Here is an 18,538-nt window from a genome sequence, read left to right as displayed (position 1 = left end):
AAAGGGAACTTTAAGGAGATGTTGGGGATATAGGGGGCTTGTGGGTGACAGGGAGCGAGCCCAGAGGGCCCCATGGAAGGATTCATCGGGGAGGTGAAGAGATGAGCACTGGCTCAGCCTGGGGCACGTAGAGCAATTGCAGATGAGAGGCAGATAAGGAGGGATGCTCAGAGAGGGTACCGAGGACTTCCTGTGGGGATTGAAGGAAACAGGACATGCGGCAGGTTGCCATAAGTCCCGATGCTCTCTTGGAGCAGCATGGGAAGAAATTCTCAGCTCAGTGATGTGACAGCTTCAGTTGTCCTCCCACACCTGACATCTCGGAGAAGTGGGCTGCTTTGTTGACTTCATACTCCATAGGCTTGTTGTCAGTTAACTGAAACAATATAATTAAACAGTATTTGTCTGTTGTTTTTGTTACCATTTGGCACACTTTTCAACAAATATTTATATAGCACCAACTGTATGCACAGCACTGCGAGGCTCTGTCTGGAATGCAAATACAAGCACAAAATTGTTACCTGTGCCCCAAGTGGCTGCCAGTCTCATAGAGAAATTCATTCTGTTTAGAGGAAATACATCGGCAAAAGGCCATCATTCCTGTAAACTATTGTCCCAAACTAACAAAGCAAATCGGTGCAAAATAGCCCATTTCTTAAAAGATGCATTTACTGGAGGGCTGGCCCCATGGCCTAGTGGTTAAGTTTGGTGCACTCTGCTTCGGGGACCAGGGTGTGGCTCCTGGGCACGGACCTACACTACTTGGCAGCAGCCATGCTGTGGTGATGACCCACATACAAATAGAGGAAGATTGGCACAGATGTTAGCTCAGGGTGAATCTTCCACTAAAAAAGAAAAGAAAAGAAAAGAAAAAAACCCTGATGCATTTACTGCTTTCAAGGTACCATGAAAAAACTTGTCTCATCAATTTTAGTTTTGAAGATGATGAAATTGTGGCTTTATCCATAGCTTTACAAACTTATTTCCCACCAACTTTTTCTACTGCTTGGAATATTAGGAAAAAAAAGCAAAGTGTAAATCAAATTCAAAGAAAAGTTAAATACTTGCCTTGATCTGGTTAGAGTGTAAAGTAAATCCCATGGCAATTTAATTCCCACAGAACATGTGACAGCCATGGAGTTAAATGTTAGATTTAAATAGGGCAGCTAATTCCCTGCAAGAATTACGTTTGTCTCTTCATATGTGCACTCTACCTAATGAACACATTGCTCTCCTCTTAAATTCAGGCGTTGCTACTGGAGCATGGAAATTAATATACATTCCTGTATTCATTAATATTGTTGCTCATAAAAGACTTTTTGATTTTTATCACCCTGAGTTCCCAGAGGCCCATGGAAGCAGTCATAGCTCCAAACCACATGAATCATCAGGAAAAAATCCTATTAAAGCAAAACCTTAATCACCACTTGCATTTTATATCAAGTTGTATCTAAAAAGAAACTGTATGGCTCTTCCGTCAACATAGAATGCATAAATAATGGTGGTATAGTCCTTCCACAGAATACTATAAAGTAGTAAAAGCAAAAGGATTACTAATACACGCACAATATAACTCAATCTCAAGGGCAGTGCTGAGTGAAGGATGCGAGGTACGGAAGAAGCCTGTAGTACGATGCCAGTGACGAGGTTCGGAAGCCGGCAAAGCCGAACAGTCTCTCGTTAGGGACGTGTCATTGGTAGCAAACCTGTATGGAATTGATTGACACAAAATTCAGGGTAGTCATTAGCCCGGGGAGGTGAGTGGGAAGTGGGTCCGATCAAGAAAGAGCACGGGGGCTGTCAAGACACAGCGCTCTTCTGCTTCTTACATGGGATGGTGGGTTCACAAGTATTCATTTTATTATCATTTAAACTGTGGGGATAGGCTGTTGTATTTCCTTTTTTTCTGTGGCTTTGGAAAGCTCTCTGAGGGAGTGAGAATTTGAATTGGCCTTTGGATGGTGAACTACACAGAGAGGAAGCTGAGTGATTATTTTTGCTTTTTACTCTACCCTTATGTATTTCTATTTGTCTTGTCATGCTTATCACAGTTTACAATTGAAAAGAAACTTTGTGGTATAGAAGAAAAAACATAGACTCTGCGTTCAGAGAGACCTGGGTTCAAATCCCAACTCCTCCATTCGCACGCTGTGAATCACTGAAATCCTGACGCCTCAGTTTCCCCATGTACGAAATGCAGGGGAATGCTTCACAGGGTTCTGAGAGGCGAATGGCAGAACGTTCTTGGTCACACATTCCAAGCTCTAGAGGGCATCACAGTCTCTTTTTGATACTGCCATTTACGGATGAGTAGTACAGAAAAGAATGGTGGCTGTGACCTGGTGGAACCCTTGTGCTGAGGGCTTCGTCGTTTGATGCGCCGGGTGAAGAGGCATAAGCTCGCACTGCATCTGTGTCCTCGACAGTGTCCTTTCAGGCTTCTCCGCTGGCCCTGAGGGTTGCTTCGCTCTGTTCTCCACCTTGCAGCTAAAGAACTTCAGAGGACCCTTGACTGCCTCCTGCCTCATTCTCCAGGAAGGTGTAGAGCTGAGTGACGTGGGCCAGCTCTGCTCTAGACTAGAGTGGGAAGTACTCTCTCTTCCCCAGCTGCATCTATTCCTGTCTCTTCTTGGCTTTAGAGAGCCCAGACTAGGGCATGGTCCTAGAAAGACATTAAGAAAGCCAGCATCAGCAACATCTAGACATTTTTGGTCTAAATGAAAGGAGTCACTGAGGCTCAACCATGGCCTAGCCCACCTCACTGGGATGGTAACACCGGGGTGCGGACAAAGCTCTAATAAGCAAAGCACACATCTTGCATTTTCTTTTTGTGTCCCTGAGCCTCTCACCCTCAGGAGTCTGAGGCAGCCTAACAAACAAACAGGGATTCCTGTGCTCTCTCTGCCTTTCCCCACTAGACACAGGACCAACAAATATATGCAAAGCGTCCAGCATGGAAGAGGCCTGCTATTAACGTCCATTCCTTTATCATTTCTCCCCTTTCTTAGAATGTAAAGTTCATTAATGACATTTCACAGCCAACAGCTAGGTTGCAACTTTAGTTCTATGGAAAACATTAATTGCGCTCTGGAGAGCAAGCCAATGCAACCACCTTCCAGGCATTTGGGGTGGACTGTGAGGACAGACACTGTGCCTCTCCTTTCGTTCGCTGTGTGCAGAGGAGAGGATCTTGGGCCTGCAAGCTCAGATGCAGGCCCCTGACTCCGCACCTTCTGCCCTCGCCTCCACGTGCTTCCATCCCAATTTCCGTTCTGTCTTTGTTTTACAGTTGTTCAGCACATCAAGCGACATAACATTGTTCTGAAAAGGGAGCTAGGCGAAGGAGCCTTTGGAAAAGTTTTCCTAGCTGAATGCTATAACCTCTGTCCTGAGCAGGACAAGATCTTGGTGGCAGTGAAGGTAAGAGAACACTCCAGAATGTCTCATTATCCATGGTCACACTAATGTGTGGAAGTGTTACTTTACTTTATTTTATTTTATTTTAGTGGCCAACTCAGGAGCAAATTACGTGTGCTATGGTGGATGTGTTCAAATTCCTTTAACTAAATGGACAGTGGGCAGGACATATGAGGCACATCTAACTGTCAGAAATTCTTCTCAAGGTCAGCCTAGAAGTCTGCAGGCTGTGAATAGCTCTGAGCTACCCTTCTAAGTCAATGCTAACTAAATTCTGGATGGAGGTCGGGGGGGTCCATCAGAATTCAACCAGCTAAGTGTTGGAGATTCAGCCTATCTCCTAGGATTGCTCAGTCCTTGTGCTAAGCTCATCTGGAGCTTGTCTTGTTTTCGAGATTCTGCAAGGAAGACTGTGGAGTTCACTTCCCCTCTCAGCCTCTGCTCCACCGAGATCTTCTGTTATACCTTACCTTGTCCCTACAAACTGTCTCCAAGGCCCCAGGGTTTTACGCAGGCATTATTACAATCTGGGGTGGAGGGCATCTCTTGTGGATTCCACTACCCTAGGAGACACAAGCTTTTACTAAAATAAAGAAGTCTGATAATCCTTCGTCCTAGGCATTTCCCCATAAACCCAAAAAGGAGACTTAATCTTCAATAAGATAAACATTATTGAAGGGGATAAAATTTCTGCTGAGCTCTCTAAACAGAAAAATTAACCAAAATAGCACAAAAGACTTCAGCAGATCTTTTACATATGCATGGTCAAAATTTTTTAAAAAATGACATCTCACTGAAGTATTGGATAATATATGTAAAACATTTATAAAATGAGTTGAAGGATGAATATGGACATGGCTAATGTAATAAAATGTAACTTCTTGGCTTGATAAAAGATAACTGAGTTTTATTTTTTTGGTTTTTGTTTCTTCCAAACATACAATATTTGTAGGAATGGCATTTGTTTGCTAGTTATAACCAGGACACCTTTTTGTTTTTTAAAATCATATATATATTCCATTACTGCTATAACTATTAAGATACTTCGTATACGCGTAATGGGTAACTGAGGAGAGAGAGTAAATTACTCTTGAACTTGCCCATCCTGCAGACTAAGCGCGGTTTCTGTTAAAGTTCATCCAAATGAAAGAAAGTACATTTGCTTTCCTTATCCTTCAAGGTAACTAACCCGAGTGACACGGCGACCGTCAGCATAGGCTTCTAAAAGCTGCACTTTGGAGTGAATAAAAGACAGATCTTCCTAGGGATGAAAATGTACTATCCACCTGATAAACTTCATCTCACTAAGACAGGCGAATGGTGCGGGGAGTGAGACAGAGGAGAGAAGAGAAGGAAGGAGATGCCAGAGAGATGTGAGGTCAAGGGCTCGAAGGGTAAAGGAAGGATCCTGCAGTCATTCTGGGATGTTTAATTCCTGCTGTTGCTATTACTTCCTCCTTTCTTCCATTTACTTAGAAAGTTTGTTGTTCTTTAAGCATAAAATGCTCAGAACATTCGGCAGTGGTGGATCTGCAGTCTTTGCTTTCTGCTTCAGCTCTTCCTTTTTTTTTTCTCCCTTTGAATGTATAGGACCAAAGGTGCCTCTATTTTTGTAGATTCATAGACTGATCAAATGTTAGAGCTGGAAGGAGCTCAGGGAACATCTGATCCTGACCTAGCTGTGTGTTAGAGACGAGGAGCCTGAAGCCGTGGATCCCTGCTCTGGGCCCGTGTTTCCTGCTGCTATTTGGAGCCCATCCCGGAGCTAAGCCAGGGCTTCAGACTCTGGATTCACTCCATAGGGTCACAAAGTGGGAATCTTTGAATATAAGAAAATCCTAGAAGATTAGGGAATCCTGTATGACAGTGTAGGAGTAGCTGAGAGACCGCAGCCAGATACAGGGATAGATCCAAAAACTTTCTCAGTGGGTGTAGTCTTTCATCTTAGTGTCATTCCTCACTCTGTGTCTACTTCTCCGGACTTCCTGCAATGCCCTTAAGGAGAGGGTGTTGCGTAGTTAAATCCAGGGCACCCTCAATGCAAACATTACATTTCCTTCCAAATACATGCTTAAATAGGGCTTCAAGGCTTAGGCTAGTGATGATGAAGGATGAGCCAGCGACAGCAATGCACGGCCAGTTGCCCTGCCCACGATGTGTTCCCTCTGGGCGTATCTGCCATCACTACCATTGGTGAACCTCTACCTGGTTTAAATGCTAATCATAGCCCTAATCCCACCTCTGATCCAGACCAGGACCTGGTCCTCATCACCTCCTGGCTTTGCCAAATAAGTTTTTGGAAATTAACGACCTATAGTCATTAATGATGAGTGTTTCCTCTTTAATCAACACTGCTAAAAAAAAATAAAGTATTTGCTCCTTTATCAAATCCTGACTCCTTCTCTTTGCTGACCCCCTTCTTGTTGAAATTCAAATGAAACCACTACCTCAAATTAGAGAGGACAAAATGCCTACAGCTTAAAATTCATTCCAACTTCAAGGTGGCACACCTAAGAAGACTTACCTCAATGACCTTGAAGGTGAATTTTTGTTGAAATCAGAGGCTTTGCTTATGTTTGCCAGAATGATTACAAGCTTCAGAGACGGAGCCCGTTTAACTCTCTGGGATCCAGAGGCTGCAGCCACATAAGGAACAAGTCAGATCTTCCATGGGCTCCAGGATAAATTGGATCAGAATAACACACGGACGTTTCACAGAGCTGACTCTGGCTAGACTGTCCTGCTCATTTTTAGGGCTATGGGCAGCCAACTGGAAGTGTGTTCAAAGACTGTCTAAAGGAGCCTAGGACGAAAATGTCTATGATTCAGTCCTGACCACAATAAAGGGATTTTTTTAAGGAATGAGACAAACTAAACGTGGCTTCCAGCTTCCAGGGCCTGCATACTCTGTCACCTCTCTGGAGTGGCTGCTGGGCTGCTCCTCTTCCATTGGAGGCATCCAGGGATGTTTGACAGTCTTTCTGCCCGTTGCCTAGCAACCCCTGCAGCATTGATTATGCATGCTAAGAAATAGCAGCCATTGTCCTTTTTCCTTCTCTAGAAGGAGCTGAGTGGTTTGAAACCCAAGGCTTTGCATTCAGACTGACAGATGTCAGGTTCCTGTAATTTCTGGTGTCGCTTGCCCCAAATGATTTAAGAGCTTGAGGGATCCACAGGAACGGTTTAAGATGGAAGTGATCCTAAGGCATGTGCAGGGCACTCAAGGGCGCGTGGGGGCTGGCATGCCTCTCCCAGCAGAGTATCTGCTTATCTGGATCCAACCAGATTGCCCTTTTCCTGATATTTTTGGGTGACCTTTGTTTTTCAGTGCAGTGGATTTGTCAACATTTTTTCCCTTTACACTGAATTACAACTGAAGAACTTATTGAGAAGATAAGAAGCAAGAGAAACCAGTCTTTGATCAAAATGAGTTGCTTTACCTTTAAGTAACTCAATTGCCAAGGAAACGCTTCATGGCAGTTTTTCTGCATTAGCTGTGGATGCATCAGCTATTTTTGGCTCTATCCAACCTGCATTTCAATAGCTACAGTTCCAACAATGTTGCCTTGTACTATGAATGCTGCTGCTTTTTGTTTTTTAAATACAGCCACAGTGCGCTTTGTAGGATTCACGGCCCCTCCTCCCACTCGCCACTAACCCAGGTGTATTTCTAGAAACATAAAATGCTGAATACAAGAGAGACCTTAGAAATTGGATATATAACCCAAGTCTTATGTTTTACACATGAGAAAACCAAGACCCAGGGAAGTCGAGCGACTTCCTCAAGATGGAGGTGTACATTAAAGCAAGTCAGAGGTGCTGCACAGGAAGATGTGGCAAAATGAGCAATGGGAAATCTGCGTTCAGCAGACACTTTCTTCAGGAGCTAACTTAGACTTTTTGCTTTTCATGTTTCTGAATATCTTTTTGTTAATAGAGGAAATAATGATGATTTCCTTCACCAAGGATTTTGGAAGAGTTGATTGATAAACCCTCTGGCACATTACCATGAGGCAGCCCCAAAGTGACATCCAACACGTTGTTGCCATTCACGCATCTGGAGGGCCCCAGCCCAGCCCCTTGGTCCATGCAACTCCCACTAATCCATCAGCTCTCAGTTCAAGTTGCTCCTCTTTGGGGAGACCTCCCCTTGCCTGTTCCCAATCCAGGTCAGATCTCTCTATTATATGCTATTAAGGCAGCTATACTTGTCCTTTATAACATTAGTCAAGATTGTTAATTATATATGTATTTGTGGGCTTATTTAATTGCTGGCATAAATGTCTGTCGCCTCCATTAGAGTCGCATATTCTCATGGGCAGGAACCATGCTTTTTAGCACATTGCCCAATATGTGGTAGCATGTCATAAATTCTTGTTGAATGAATGAATGGATGGATGGATGGATGGACGGATGGATGGCTGGATAGACCATAGAAATAATAGACTTTTGAAGAAGTAAAGAGTTGGCAGTTGGCATTTATAGGTAAGAAAATGATTTGATGAGTTATTGATTTTCATAGAATTTTATAGCTGAGAGGAACTGTAAAGATGATATATATAGAATAATGTAATCTAAGGTGAAATCATTTTACAAATGATTGAATCACTATGCAGATATATAGAGCTATTATTAGTATTCTTTAGCTTAACTCCCACATTTTGCCAATGAGGAAACAAGAACCCAGAGAAGATAAATGACCAACCCAAAGTCACATAGCTTGAACAAGGTCACTTAATGTCACACCTAGGACTAAAGCTCAGGCTTCCTCATCAGTCCACTGTGCATCCTGAGCCACATTTTCATTTATTGAGTTTTACACGTGCCCTGGTAAAACAACTGAGGAAATTCAACACAATGCCACTTACCACGTAATATAAAGGAGTGTGCTGGTTGTGCCTATTTGTATGTAAGCAGGAGAGACGATTTCACGTTTTCCCAAGTGTAAATATAATTCAAGAGAAGGTGGAAATAAGGGAAACTGGATTCTAGAATGAGTGCCCTGGCCTCAGGGGAATACAAGCAAAACATCATAATCAACTTTGATAAGAAGAGCAGTATAATGTTCATTGGAAACCCAACTCAAGCTGGTTTAAGCAGAAAAGGGAATTTATTTGCTCAAGCTACTGGAAACCTTGCTACCGGTTTCCTAGTTTCAGGCACTGCTAGATCCAGGGAATCAACAATTCTCTCTCTCTGCCCCATCTCTTGGCTCTGCTTTCCTCTATACTGACTGCCTTCTCAGGCAGATTCTGCCCACACGGTGGTAGAGACTTGGCAGCACTGGCTCTGAGCTTAGAGCCTGCCATCCCAGTGACCTAAAGGAAAGCTCCTCTTTCCCAACAGTTATGCAAAAGCCTAAGGGCTGACTCCTACTGGCTTTCTTAAATTGTGTCACGAGGGCCTCTGGCCAAGGAATAGAATATTCTGATCATCCAGGCCTAGTTCACATACATGTATCCCTGGAAATGGAAAATGGGGTCAACTCCACTCAACACATGGATTGAATGTGTGGAAACAGTGGTTCCTCAAAAGAAGGTTAGAGATGCTATGTAGCCAAAAGAAGAGGGAAAGTGATCCGACAGGAAAAATGAAAGATGACCAACTCAAGTAGGAGCTGCAGGACAGCTGGGCCTCACTGTGCCTGGAACGGGTGGGAGCTAACAAGCCCACTCAGGATCTGAGGTGGTCCTATGGCTGTCCCTTCCCATCCTCTCAGCAAGAGACATCAGGGATAGTCCCCTAGGCTTCCCTGCTAGTGTAGTGCAGCTGCCTCTCGTCTCTGCTGCTTCCTAGCATTTGCCAGCCACTGCTCACACGGTCTCTGTTACTCACATTCAGATTCCTCAAGAAGGAAAACACTGTGTGTCCAGTTATTCCACTCAGTCTTCATGCCTGGCCACCTCCCAGCAGTCCAATCATCCAAGGCAGTCACACGGCACAGATAAGGCCACCTGTGGGAAAGAAGCAGCCAGAGCCAGTTCTCTCAGACTACGTGCAAGGGCAGGATAAGGGCTCTAGAAGGAAAGCCCATTCTCTCCAATTCTGGAACACTGAAGCATCTCATACCTACAAAGAGCATCAAGAGTTCATCGATTTAAGTGCTCTACCCAGGCAGGTTTATTTCTAAGATAGATGACTATTTTCTTTCTTCTTCTTTTTATGACAGTCATCGTATCAGCCCTCCCATCTTGATTCACTGTGAGGTCCCTCCCCCATTCCTCCTTCTTGCTGTGCTTCCTCCCCGAGTCTCTATTTACAGTGGGAAGTGAAATCCTTGTTCCCACAAAACGGAAATGGATGATGACAAGATTAGTGTACTTAAGAGAACATTTGTCAGTGTTCTCCTGAAAAAAATAGGTTGTATACCTTAACAGGACATAATGTTGCAGGAAGTGCATCAATTCCATCTTTATAACTCTCCAGGAACAGAAATTGTAAGCTTTTAATAGTGGCTCGTTAAAAGGCATAATTGTCTTTACTGTCCAGACTTTGCTTAATAGATTTCTATTGGTCTTCAGTGTAAGTACATTCTTTCCGTGTGTGTCTGTGCATGTGCGTGTGTGCATGCGTGTGTACATGATGTGCTCACATACTGTGGGATGGAAAACAACATTTTCCTTGTAAGAATCCCCCTGTACTTGAGTCAGCGTGGCCCCAGTTATTAAGTTATTCCATCAATGGCCCTTTCCCAGTAACTTTAACTTTTAACCTTTGATCAGAGATCTGTTTTTTGTCTCGTTAATTTGTCTTATTAACCTTCTTTTCTGGCTTTTCTCCAATTTATCCACATCTTTTTAGAAATGCTAAAACCAAAACAGTGCATTTCACTCTAGAGAGGACTCACCTGGTACCGAATGTAGCTGGAGGGTTAATACCACCGCTCTGTATCCCTGGAACGTTCTATGCATTGTGGTAGATGTGCTGCTTTTCGTTTGACTTTAACATGATAGCCCAGCTCACAACTGAGTCACAGTCTACCACGATCCATCAGCTCCAGCTCCTTTATATCTGGTGCCACTGTCTCAGACAACTGTATGCTGGCATATTTACAGACTGGATATATATATATTGCAGTTGTCCATGTTGGAGGCCAACTTCTGATTCACTTTTTTGAGTCAATATTTCTCTAATATGACAGTTACTATGAATTAGTTTTCTGTCTTTCAAAGACTTAGCATTTATAACATGCAACTTGATGTAATATGCACACATAAACCATCAGTTTTATCCCCCAAATTATTGCAAGTTTTTTAAAGGATGCAAATCAGAACATAGCCTCATGTTTTCCACTGAATGGTCGACTTAGATTCTGAACCAGGAGAGTCAGCATCGCTGCGAAAATAAAGACAGCAGCAACTGACACTCTGGCTATGAATCTTGTATTTGAGCCCGTCACTTGGTACATAATCAAAGCCCTTTCAAAGGCCAGTTACATATGATTGAGTTGATATATGCAGCATGTTGGTTTCTAGAATGTGATGAGTTCATTTCTAGTACTATCTGAGTGTTTGTGATCATTATTTGCATACAATCATTTAATTTGTTTTTATGTTTGTAGGAATGTTGGGGAGCCATCTATTGCACTCTCCTTAGTTTCTAAGATTTTATTTCTATCAAGTTCTTCCCATCTCTGAATTTATTAAAATACACCAAAGTTCACTTTTGTAAGAATTTGATAGACGTTTCCTCTACCTTTCTTTAGAGAAGTTTCTATAAGTTAGAAGAATCATGCAGCACTGTGGCTACACCTCATTCTAGATACTTAGCTAATCATTGCCTGTGAGAACCTTATAAGAAGGTATCTGCCTTCATTCTATTGCAATTTAGCGTTGTTTTCCACATTCCCAAGAACTGGGTTGACCCATTAGTAGCCTACTGTGGTGGCTTTTATAGGAAAATTCTATCCAATAGAAGTATAATGTGAGCCGCAAATGCAAGCCCCATTTTGTTTTAGGATTTCCTAGTATGCACATTAAAAAAGTGAAAACAGGGGCCAGCCCGGTGGAGCAGCGATTAAGTGCACACGTTCGCTTTGGCGGCCCGGGGTTGGCAGCTTCGGATCCCAGGTGCGGACATGGCACCGCTTGGCAAGCCATGCTGTGGTAGGCATCCCACATATAAAGTAGAGGAAGATGGGCACAGATGTTAGCTCAGGGCCAGTCTTCCTCAGCAAAAAGGGGAGGATTGGCAGCAGTTAGCTCAGGGCTAATCTTCCTCAAAAAAGAAACAAGTAAAAAGAAACAGATGAAACTAATTTTATTAATATATTCTATTTATCTCAACATATCTGAATAGTATTTCAACAGATTATTAATATAAAAATATTGATGAGATGTTTTAGTCATACTAAGTTTTCAAAATCTAGTGTGTATTTTATATTTAGAGCACATCTCAATTTGGACAAGCCGTATTTCAAGTGATCACTAGCCACATGTGGCTGTTGGCTATCATATGGGACACAGCAGGTCTAGAAGATATCAGAAGAGTAAACAGTCTCCATTAACAACACATCTTGACCCCATGATCCTGACCCAGGAGACGTTAGGAACGTTGGTGAACAGCCTCATGCCTCTTGGTGGCCACATATGGGAGTTTACTCATTGCCCTTAGATGTTCTATGCACAGTGGTGGGCTTTGCTCATAGTGAGGTCTTACCATTAATAATCTCTTTTTTTAAAAAAATCTTTCACCTTAACTCTGTTTCTATGATCCCTAAAAAATATAACAGAAGAATATGAGATCAGCATAAAAAAAGGAATCAATCTCTCTTTTATCTTGTGTCTCCTAAACCACCTCTGCTTTGAAATTCATGACCATTTGTGATGTCCTACAACATCCGGTCACACCACTGATTTCAAGTAAGCTCTCTTGCCTCTCCCACCAGCTTCCTATTAGCCTTAATATTTTGCTGAATAATTTCAGATGAATGTTAGTTTTCCTTTTGGGTTTTTTTTCTGACTTCTATTTTACCTTTAGTAATTTCTCAGTTCTGTGCTGAAGTTTATTTCATGCTCCTCCATCCTTCCAACTCGGAATCAGTGTGCACTCCAGGCAGTAACTTGCTGTGGCTCAGGATGAGACCTCTCCCTTGAGAATGTCTTCAGAAAGGACGGTAACCTTCGAGTGTCGGGAAATTCACCAGAAATAAGAACAAATGAAGCTACAAAGCAGACACTAGGAGTAAGAAGATGGCAGTGCTCAATGCCAGGGCAGATATGCCTGTCAAAACGAAACCTAAGTGGAGGGATTGTCAGTGAGGGAAGGTGCCACCTCATGTCCATTGCCAAGGGGCTCGGGGGACCAGCCAAGACTCCCTTAATTGAATAAAACGACAGTTAGCCATGGTACTAAAACAGAGATGATTTTTATAAATGGGGCTGATAGCAGGATTTTTCCAGCTTCTGATTACTGTCTGGCTATGGTTCCACCCTTAGAAAAATTCTATCCTTCGAGTGCCAAATTCAGAAGATGATTTTGCCCAACTCGTTACTGCCATATTTTATGAATCTCTTAAAATAGAATTGAATCATAATTTAGAAAAAGGATCCAACATGCAAAAATGGATGGGCACATAGGAATAGGCCAGGCGTGTGAGATGCACTTGCCCCATGAATAGAGAAATCTCTCTGAAATCCAAAAATGTTCCAGAAGCACAGCTTTGGACGTTGTACTAAGAGTGAGGTCTCTTCATATAGTATTTTATTTTTGAGAAAAGGAAATACGAGATGCTTGTTAACTCTTTCAGTTTGGTGCTCCCTCTGAAAGAAAATCTTATCTTCACTCCCACTCTACCTCTCTACCCTGCTGCCTGACATTCCCTCTTTCTCTGTGTCACACACACATGCGCGTGCACACACACACGCACACACACAGTCTAGCATTCTTGAATCAACAATACACGGCTAAAATTTGAGAATAAAGATTACATACAGAATTTGTTCATGCTCTGTGATAATGACCTAAAACCCAAGGTCGCCTTCTTCAACTCACTGTTGAAGAGAGGCTGAGGCCTTAGAAGTAAGCTGTCCCAGCGACTCGCAGCAGCTTCCTAGTAATGAGGCGGGATCTCCGAGGAAACCACGCAGGGCTCAGGGCTTTCAGGAGGGAAACGGCGGCCACCTCAGGAGCACTGCTGCTCTGACGTCTTGGCCACCCTCTGTGCCTTTTCCACGTGTCTTTGGCCTTCCTGGATCCTGTGTGAACAAACTGAATATAGGCCTGGGTGTGGTTTTGAATTCAATCACCCAAATATCACTCTCTATCAGGGACTCTGGGAGGCATCCCAACTTACCACATCTCAGCCATCCTCCCAGTGACCCTGTGAAGTAGATGATATTATTACCCTCACTCTACAGAGGAGAGAACCAGAGTTCAGAGAGGTCGAGAGCAGAGCTAGGATTTGAACCTGGATCTGTTGATTTTAAGTTAGAACTTCCATTTGAGTACCACCATTGTGAGGATTTGCCTTTTGACTGAAGGAGAGCACAAAGGTTTGGGGCCAGCTCTCCGGGCAAGAGTGCGTTGGGAAGTCCCCCGTCACCATTGCATTCTCCCACCTGCTTTCTCTTCCTGGTCCTTCTTCATTTCTGTTCCTTACCTGGGCCCACATTCCACCTTTCCAGATGAATGTTCGCTTTTCATTCCTTTCCAATTCTCTTTTATCTCTAGTTGCCACAGACCTCGTGGGTCAGGGGTTCTCTCAGTTGCCCGATCCTGCGTCAGGCAGTCAGTGATAAACAGGTGAACACAACACACTTCTACTGTCAAAGGAAGTAATGGAGACATACACGAACTCAATACCCTCATGCAAGTCCAAGTGTGAGAACTGCTCAGACGTGTGTGTTTTGCTCTGTGAGCCCAGAGGAAGGACCCAGTTGATGACAACTTCCACCTCCCCCATGCCCATCTCCTTGCCTCATCTGCTCTTTTTCTACTTAGACGTTCAACAAAACAAAACAGTGGTTGGATTGAAAAAAAAACAGCTAAAAGCATGCTGATGGATAAAACCAACCTAAACAAATTGTCAAGACAAGTACTTCACTCTTCCCTGTGCAAGAGGGATGAAAGAAATTTAATTTGCGTGGGTACAAGCCCAGTTTCCGGTGCTTCGAGGGAGCAGAGCCACAGACCCCAGGTTCTTGACCACTGTTCATTTTGCTATTAAATGAATAAATGTGCAGTTTCCATGGCAATGGCCCTATTGAAGCTTCATGACCTGTCTGAGCACTTGCTGGCCCAAATCTACTCACTTTTCAAAGCAGAATTGATGGTGCTTTCAGGGACACTTCTCCGAAAAACCCACACTAAAGTAAGAATGGGGAACTCCAACACCAGACCCTTTTTTCAAATAGTATCTCCACAATTTGGTGTAAGAAGCAACTGCTTAAAGAAAACTACACCTGTAATTTCTGTTTCTTTGGGTCAGATCGCCACTGGAGACAAGGCTTCAAATGCTAAAGGCAGTTAGTGAAAATGCTAGATCCTGTGACAATTGTAGCCGAAAAGACTTCGGGATCTTGCTTCTGCCTCTGCCATTGTAATGTTTTCTTGTCACTGATATGAAACAGACCCCGCACGTCCACTGGTGCCCTCCCATGTGGAGAGCAGCCCTGGGCATGGTAAATTGCACACTGAAATCTCTCCCTGTGGTAGACTTGATGATGAACGACCTGCCCCCCTTTGGGAATAAAGGACTTGCTTCCCTGGTTGTTGGAAAAGGTACAGTGGATAGTCCTCAGCTGCCAGCTCCCTCTGGGGGCTCAGCAAGTCCACTCAAGGTCACACTCCCTTCCTAGGGTTGCCCCTATCTGATGACTGTTTGATAAGGAGCTTCACAGGCTCAGCCCCCTTGGCCCAACTCAGACAAGTGTGAAGGGTCCTCCCTTCTGAGGTTCTGTTAAGCTGCACCATAGCTCTCCTTCACCTCTGCCCACCCTCCCACAGGCATTAATGCCAAGAGCATGCCTTAATAAGTGTCTTGTCTTCTAATCTCCATCAGAGTCTGCTCCCAGAAACTCGACCTGTAACACATCTTCAGGTCTATAAGTTGTCCAGGTCAGGAGCATCCCCAGAGGGACAGCAGAGTCAAGGCAGCAAGCTACAAATGACCCCCAGGGACCTGGCAGTGTTCTTTGGTACTGGACACAGCATTTAGTCTTGTACTCAGTGCACATCTGATGGATGACGTGCTTTCATTCTGTTCCAACGTGCAATTTAGGGGAACATGGGGTGTTTACCTTTGCCGTCTGACTTTGATAATGACCAATTGCAGTTTCTCTGGAGAAGGGATTCACACTCTCTCATGCCACCTCTACTGGAAGGCGTCCTCTGGGCTTCCTCCTCATCCCTCAATTGAAGCAACGGTTCCCTCTCTGAATTCCTCTTTTCGCTCAGTGTTTGCTTCTCGGGGCCTTTATCCTTCATCCACAAGCATCTCTTGAATTCCTGTCATGTACCTGGTGCTGTGTCCAGTGCTGGCAATGCAGAGAGGGAAGGCACAGTCCCTGGGCAAGGAGCTCACTGTCTATGCCAGAGACAGACAAGTAAATATGCAATTAGGATGCCTTGTGGCTGGAATATGATAGAGGTAAGTATGAGGTGTACCTAGGAGCGACATCCAACCTAGCCTGGGGGGCAGAAGGGAAGTGACAGCAACTAGGGGGTCAGGGAACACTTCTCAGAAAGGTGATGGCTGACCCCAGTCCTGGAGGACTGCTGGGTGTTAGCCAGGTGTATTAGTTTCCTCTGGCTGCTGTAACAAATTGCTACAAACTCACTGATTAAAACAGTGCAAATTATTTCTCTCACAGTTCTGGTAGTCAGACATCCAAAATCAGTTTTACTAAGCTAAAATCAAGATGTCCCCAGGGCTGGCTCTTTTTGGAGGTTCTAGAGTGAAAAATACTTCCTTGCCTTTTCCAGCTTTTAGAGGCTACCTACATTCCTTGGCTCATGGCCCCTTCCATCTCCAAAGCCAGCAGTGTAGCATCTTCTCTCCTCTCTGATCTCGGCTTCTATCACTACATCTTCTCACTCTTGATCCTTCTACCCCTCTCTGATAAAGACTCTTATTTGTGACGACATTTGGCCCACTCTGATAATCCAGAATAATCTCCCACATCAAGATTCTTAACTTAATCACCTTTGCAGTGTCCCTTTTGCCATGTAAGGTAACATATTCATAGGTTCCAGTGATTGAGATGTGGACATTTTTAGGAGGTCTTATTCAACCTCCAACACCAGTGGCCACGTCCGAGTCAGCATTCGAGGCAGAGGGACGAACATGCGCAGGCGCAGGGAGACATGGCCCAGGGCCATTTGGCAGCTGTGGATACTTCATAGGCTTCAAGAGAGGCGTGTCAACAGATCAAGCTGGACAGAGATGCAGGGAAGCCAGACCATTCAGGACGTTGTATTTTGAGCTTGAATTATAGTTAATTGTATACGTGACCTATCTTGCTATGTACCCATAAGTGCCTGAGGCCAGGATTTTGTCAGTGTCTTCTTCATGCCACCAGAACTCTGGTTCAGTGACTGGCACAGGACAGGAGCTCAGCACACCTGTGTGGCATCAACAAATGGCAGCTATGCCCTGCTCTGACACAGTGGTGGCAGAGTTGTCCGAGCAGAGAACTAAAGGCACACCGATCCTCGGGGTCTGCATCCTGCTGCGTGACTGGCCTTCCTGCAGCTCACTGGGCAGGGACATTTCGTGGGCAAGCAGTGTGTGTGGGAATAAGTTAAAGAAGGCTTTTTAGTGAGCTACACAATAAAACCAGCAAAATGATCGCTCTCAAAGCTGGAAGATGGGTACGTGAAAGTTCATTATGCTCTTCTTTCTACTGAATATTTCTATTATGTAAAGTTTTTACAAGATGACATGAGCAGAGGTGAACTGTGCATGGCATCCTAGCAAGTACAACAGACATCTAAATGGGAGAGAAGTCTGTGGTAATAACCGGGTCTAGACCAGGGTTAAAAGAGATGAAGACTCTAAAAACCTCATGTCTTTCACTTAATGAGAGAACATCTGTGCGAGTGCTTCGTAAACTGCAAAGCTTTGCATACCCATAAGGGACTTCTCCTCAGTTATTAATACAAATATTATTTCCTAGGAATTAGGCCATTTTCCAATCTTTTGTGTAATAAATGCAATGAATTTCCTTCTCATCAAGGAACCTCAGATACTGCTGAAGTAATTCTTTCTCAATGTCACCTTCCCTTTGATGTCCTCAGATTAAGATGTGTTGGTTTTCTCCCCTCTCTGCCCCTCGTCCTCAGACACTGAAGGACGCCAGTGACAATGCACGCAAGGACTTCCACCGCGAGGCCGAGCTGTTGACCAACCTCCAGCACGAGCACATCGTCAAGTTCTACGGCGTCTGCGTAGAGGGCGACCCGCTCATCATGGTCTTTGAGTACATGAAGCATGGGGACCTCAATAAGTTCCTCAGGTACAGTGGGGGACGACGAGGGAGGTGGGCTCGAAGATGGAGTTGGCCTTCATGGTTCACACAGCCTGAGGGTGAGGATGGGAGTTCCTGGGAAGGGTCAAGGGACCACTGGATCTTTCTCTGGAAAAGTCTGTCCCGGTGATAACACCAACACAGGCCAGAAAGAAACGGAGGCCACAGCATTGCTCTTTCCCTTAATCGACTAGCTCTGTGCAGTGTGATGCTACTGAGTCAGCTCAGTTCCACCCGGATTTATTGAATATTTGCTAAGTGGCTGGCATGTGACATGTGCATTTGAGATGGGCCTTAGAGGATCTGTAGGAGTTTGCTAGGTGCAGGAAACAGTAAGAGCTAAGGCTCCAAGGTGTTACAGTGAAAGGTTGGTCAGGAAAGAGTGGAGGGTCTGGAGTTTCAGACCACAGAAGGGGCCTGGGGAGGGGAGGTGGACAAGGAGCTAAGAGGAGTCAAAGCTGGAAGGGTCATCTTTGGACTTTATTCTGAGGACAAAAAGAAGAATCAGGAGGTTCATCGGTCAGAGGATCTAGTGAAGAGAACAGAATCCAATGAGCAAAAGGTCTAGAAAGAAGGAGGGAAAATGGCATTTGGCGGGACCACTGCAGACTCAGGGTTGTGGCAATTGCTGAGACCCTGAGGTCATGAAAAGA

The 18,538-nt window shown here is 44.2% G+C and overlaps 1 protein-coding gene across 18 annotated transcripts in view; it reads left to right on the top strand.

The window, feature by feature from the left end:
* NTRK2 (neurotrophic receptor tyrosine kinase 2) overlaps nucleotides 1-18,538 on the top strand; it is a 345,658-nt gene that overhangs the window by 248,747 nt on the left and 78,373 nt on the right. For all 18 annotated transcript variants that reach the window (XM_008521436.2, XM_008521435.2, XM_070590388.1 and 15 more), the window contains 2 exons: nucleotides 3,290-3,420; nucleotides 17,701-17,873. In XM_008521436.2, the coding sequence (XP_008519658.1) occupies nucleotides 3,290-3,420; nucleotides 17,701-17,873 (304 nt within the window). The remainder of the gene's footprint in view (nucleotides 1-3,289; nucleotides 3,421-17,700; nucleotides 17,874-18,538) is intronic.

This window comes from Equus przewalskii, chromosome 22 (assembly GCF_037783145.1).
Source record: "Equus przewalskii isolate Varuska chromosome 22, EquPr2, whole genome shotgun sequence".
Lineage (NCBI taxonomy): Eukaryota > Metazoa > Chordata > Mammalia > Perissodactyla > Equidae > Equus > Equus przewalskii.
This window is presented reverse-complemented; position numbering and strand designations above follow the sequence as displayed.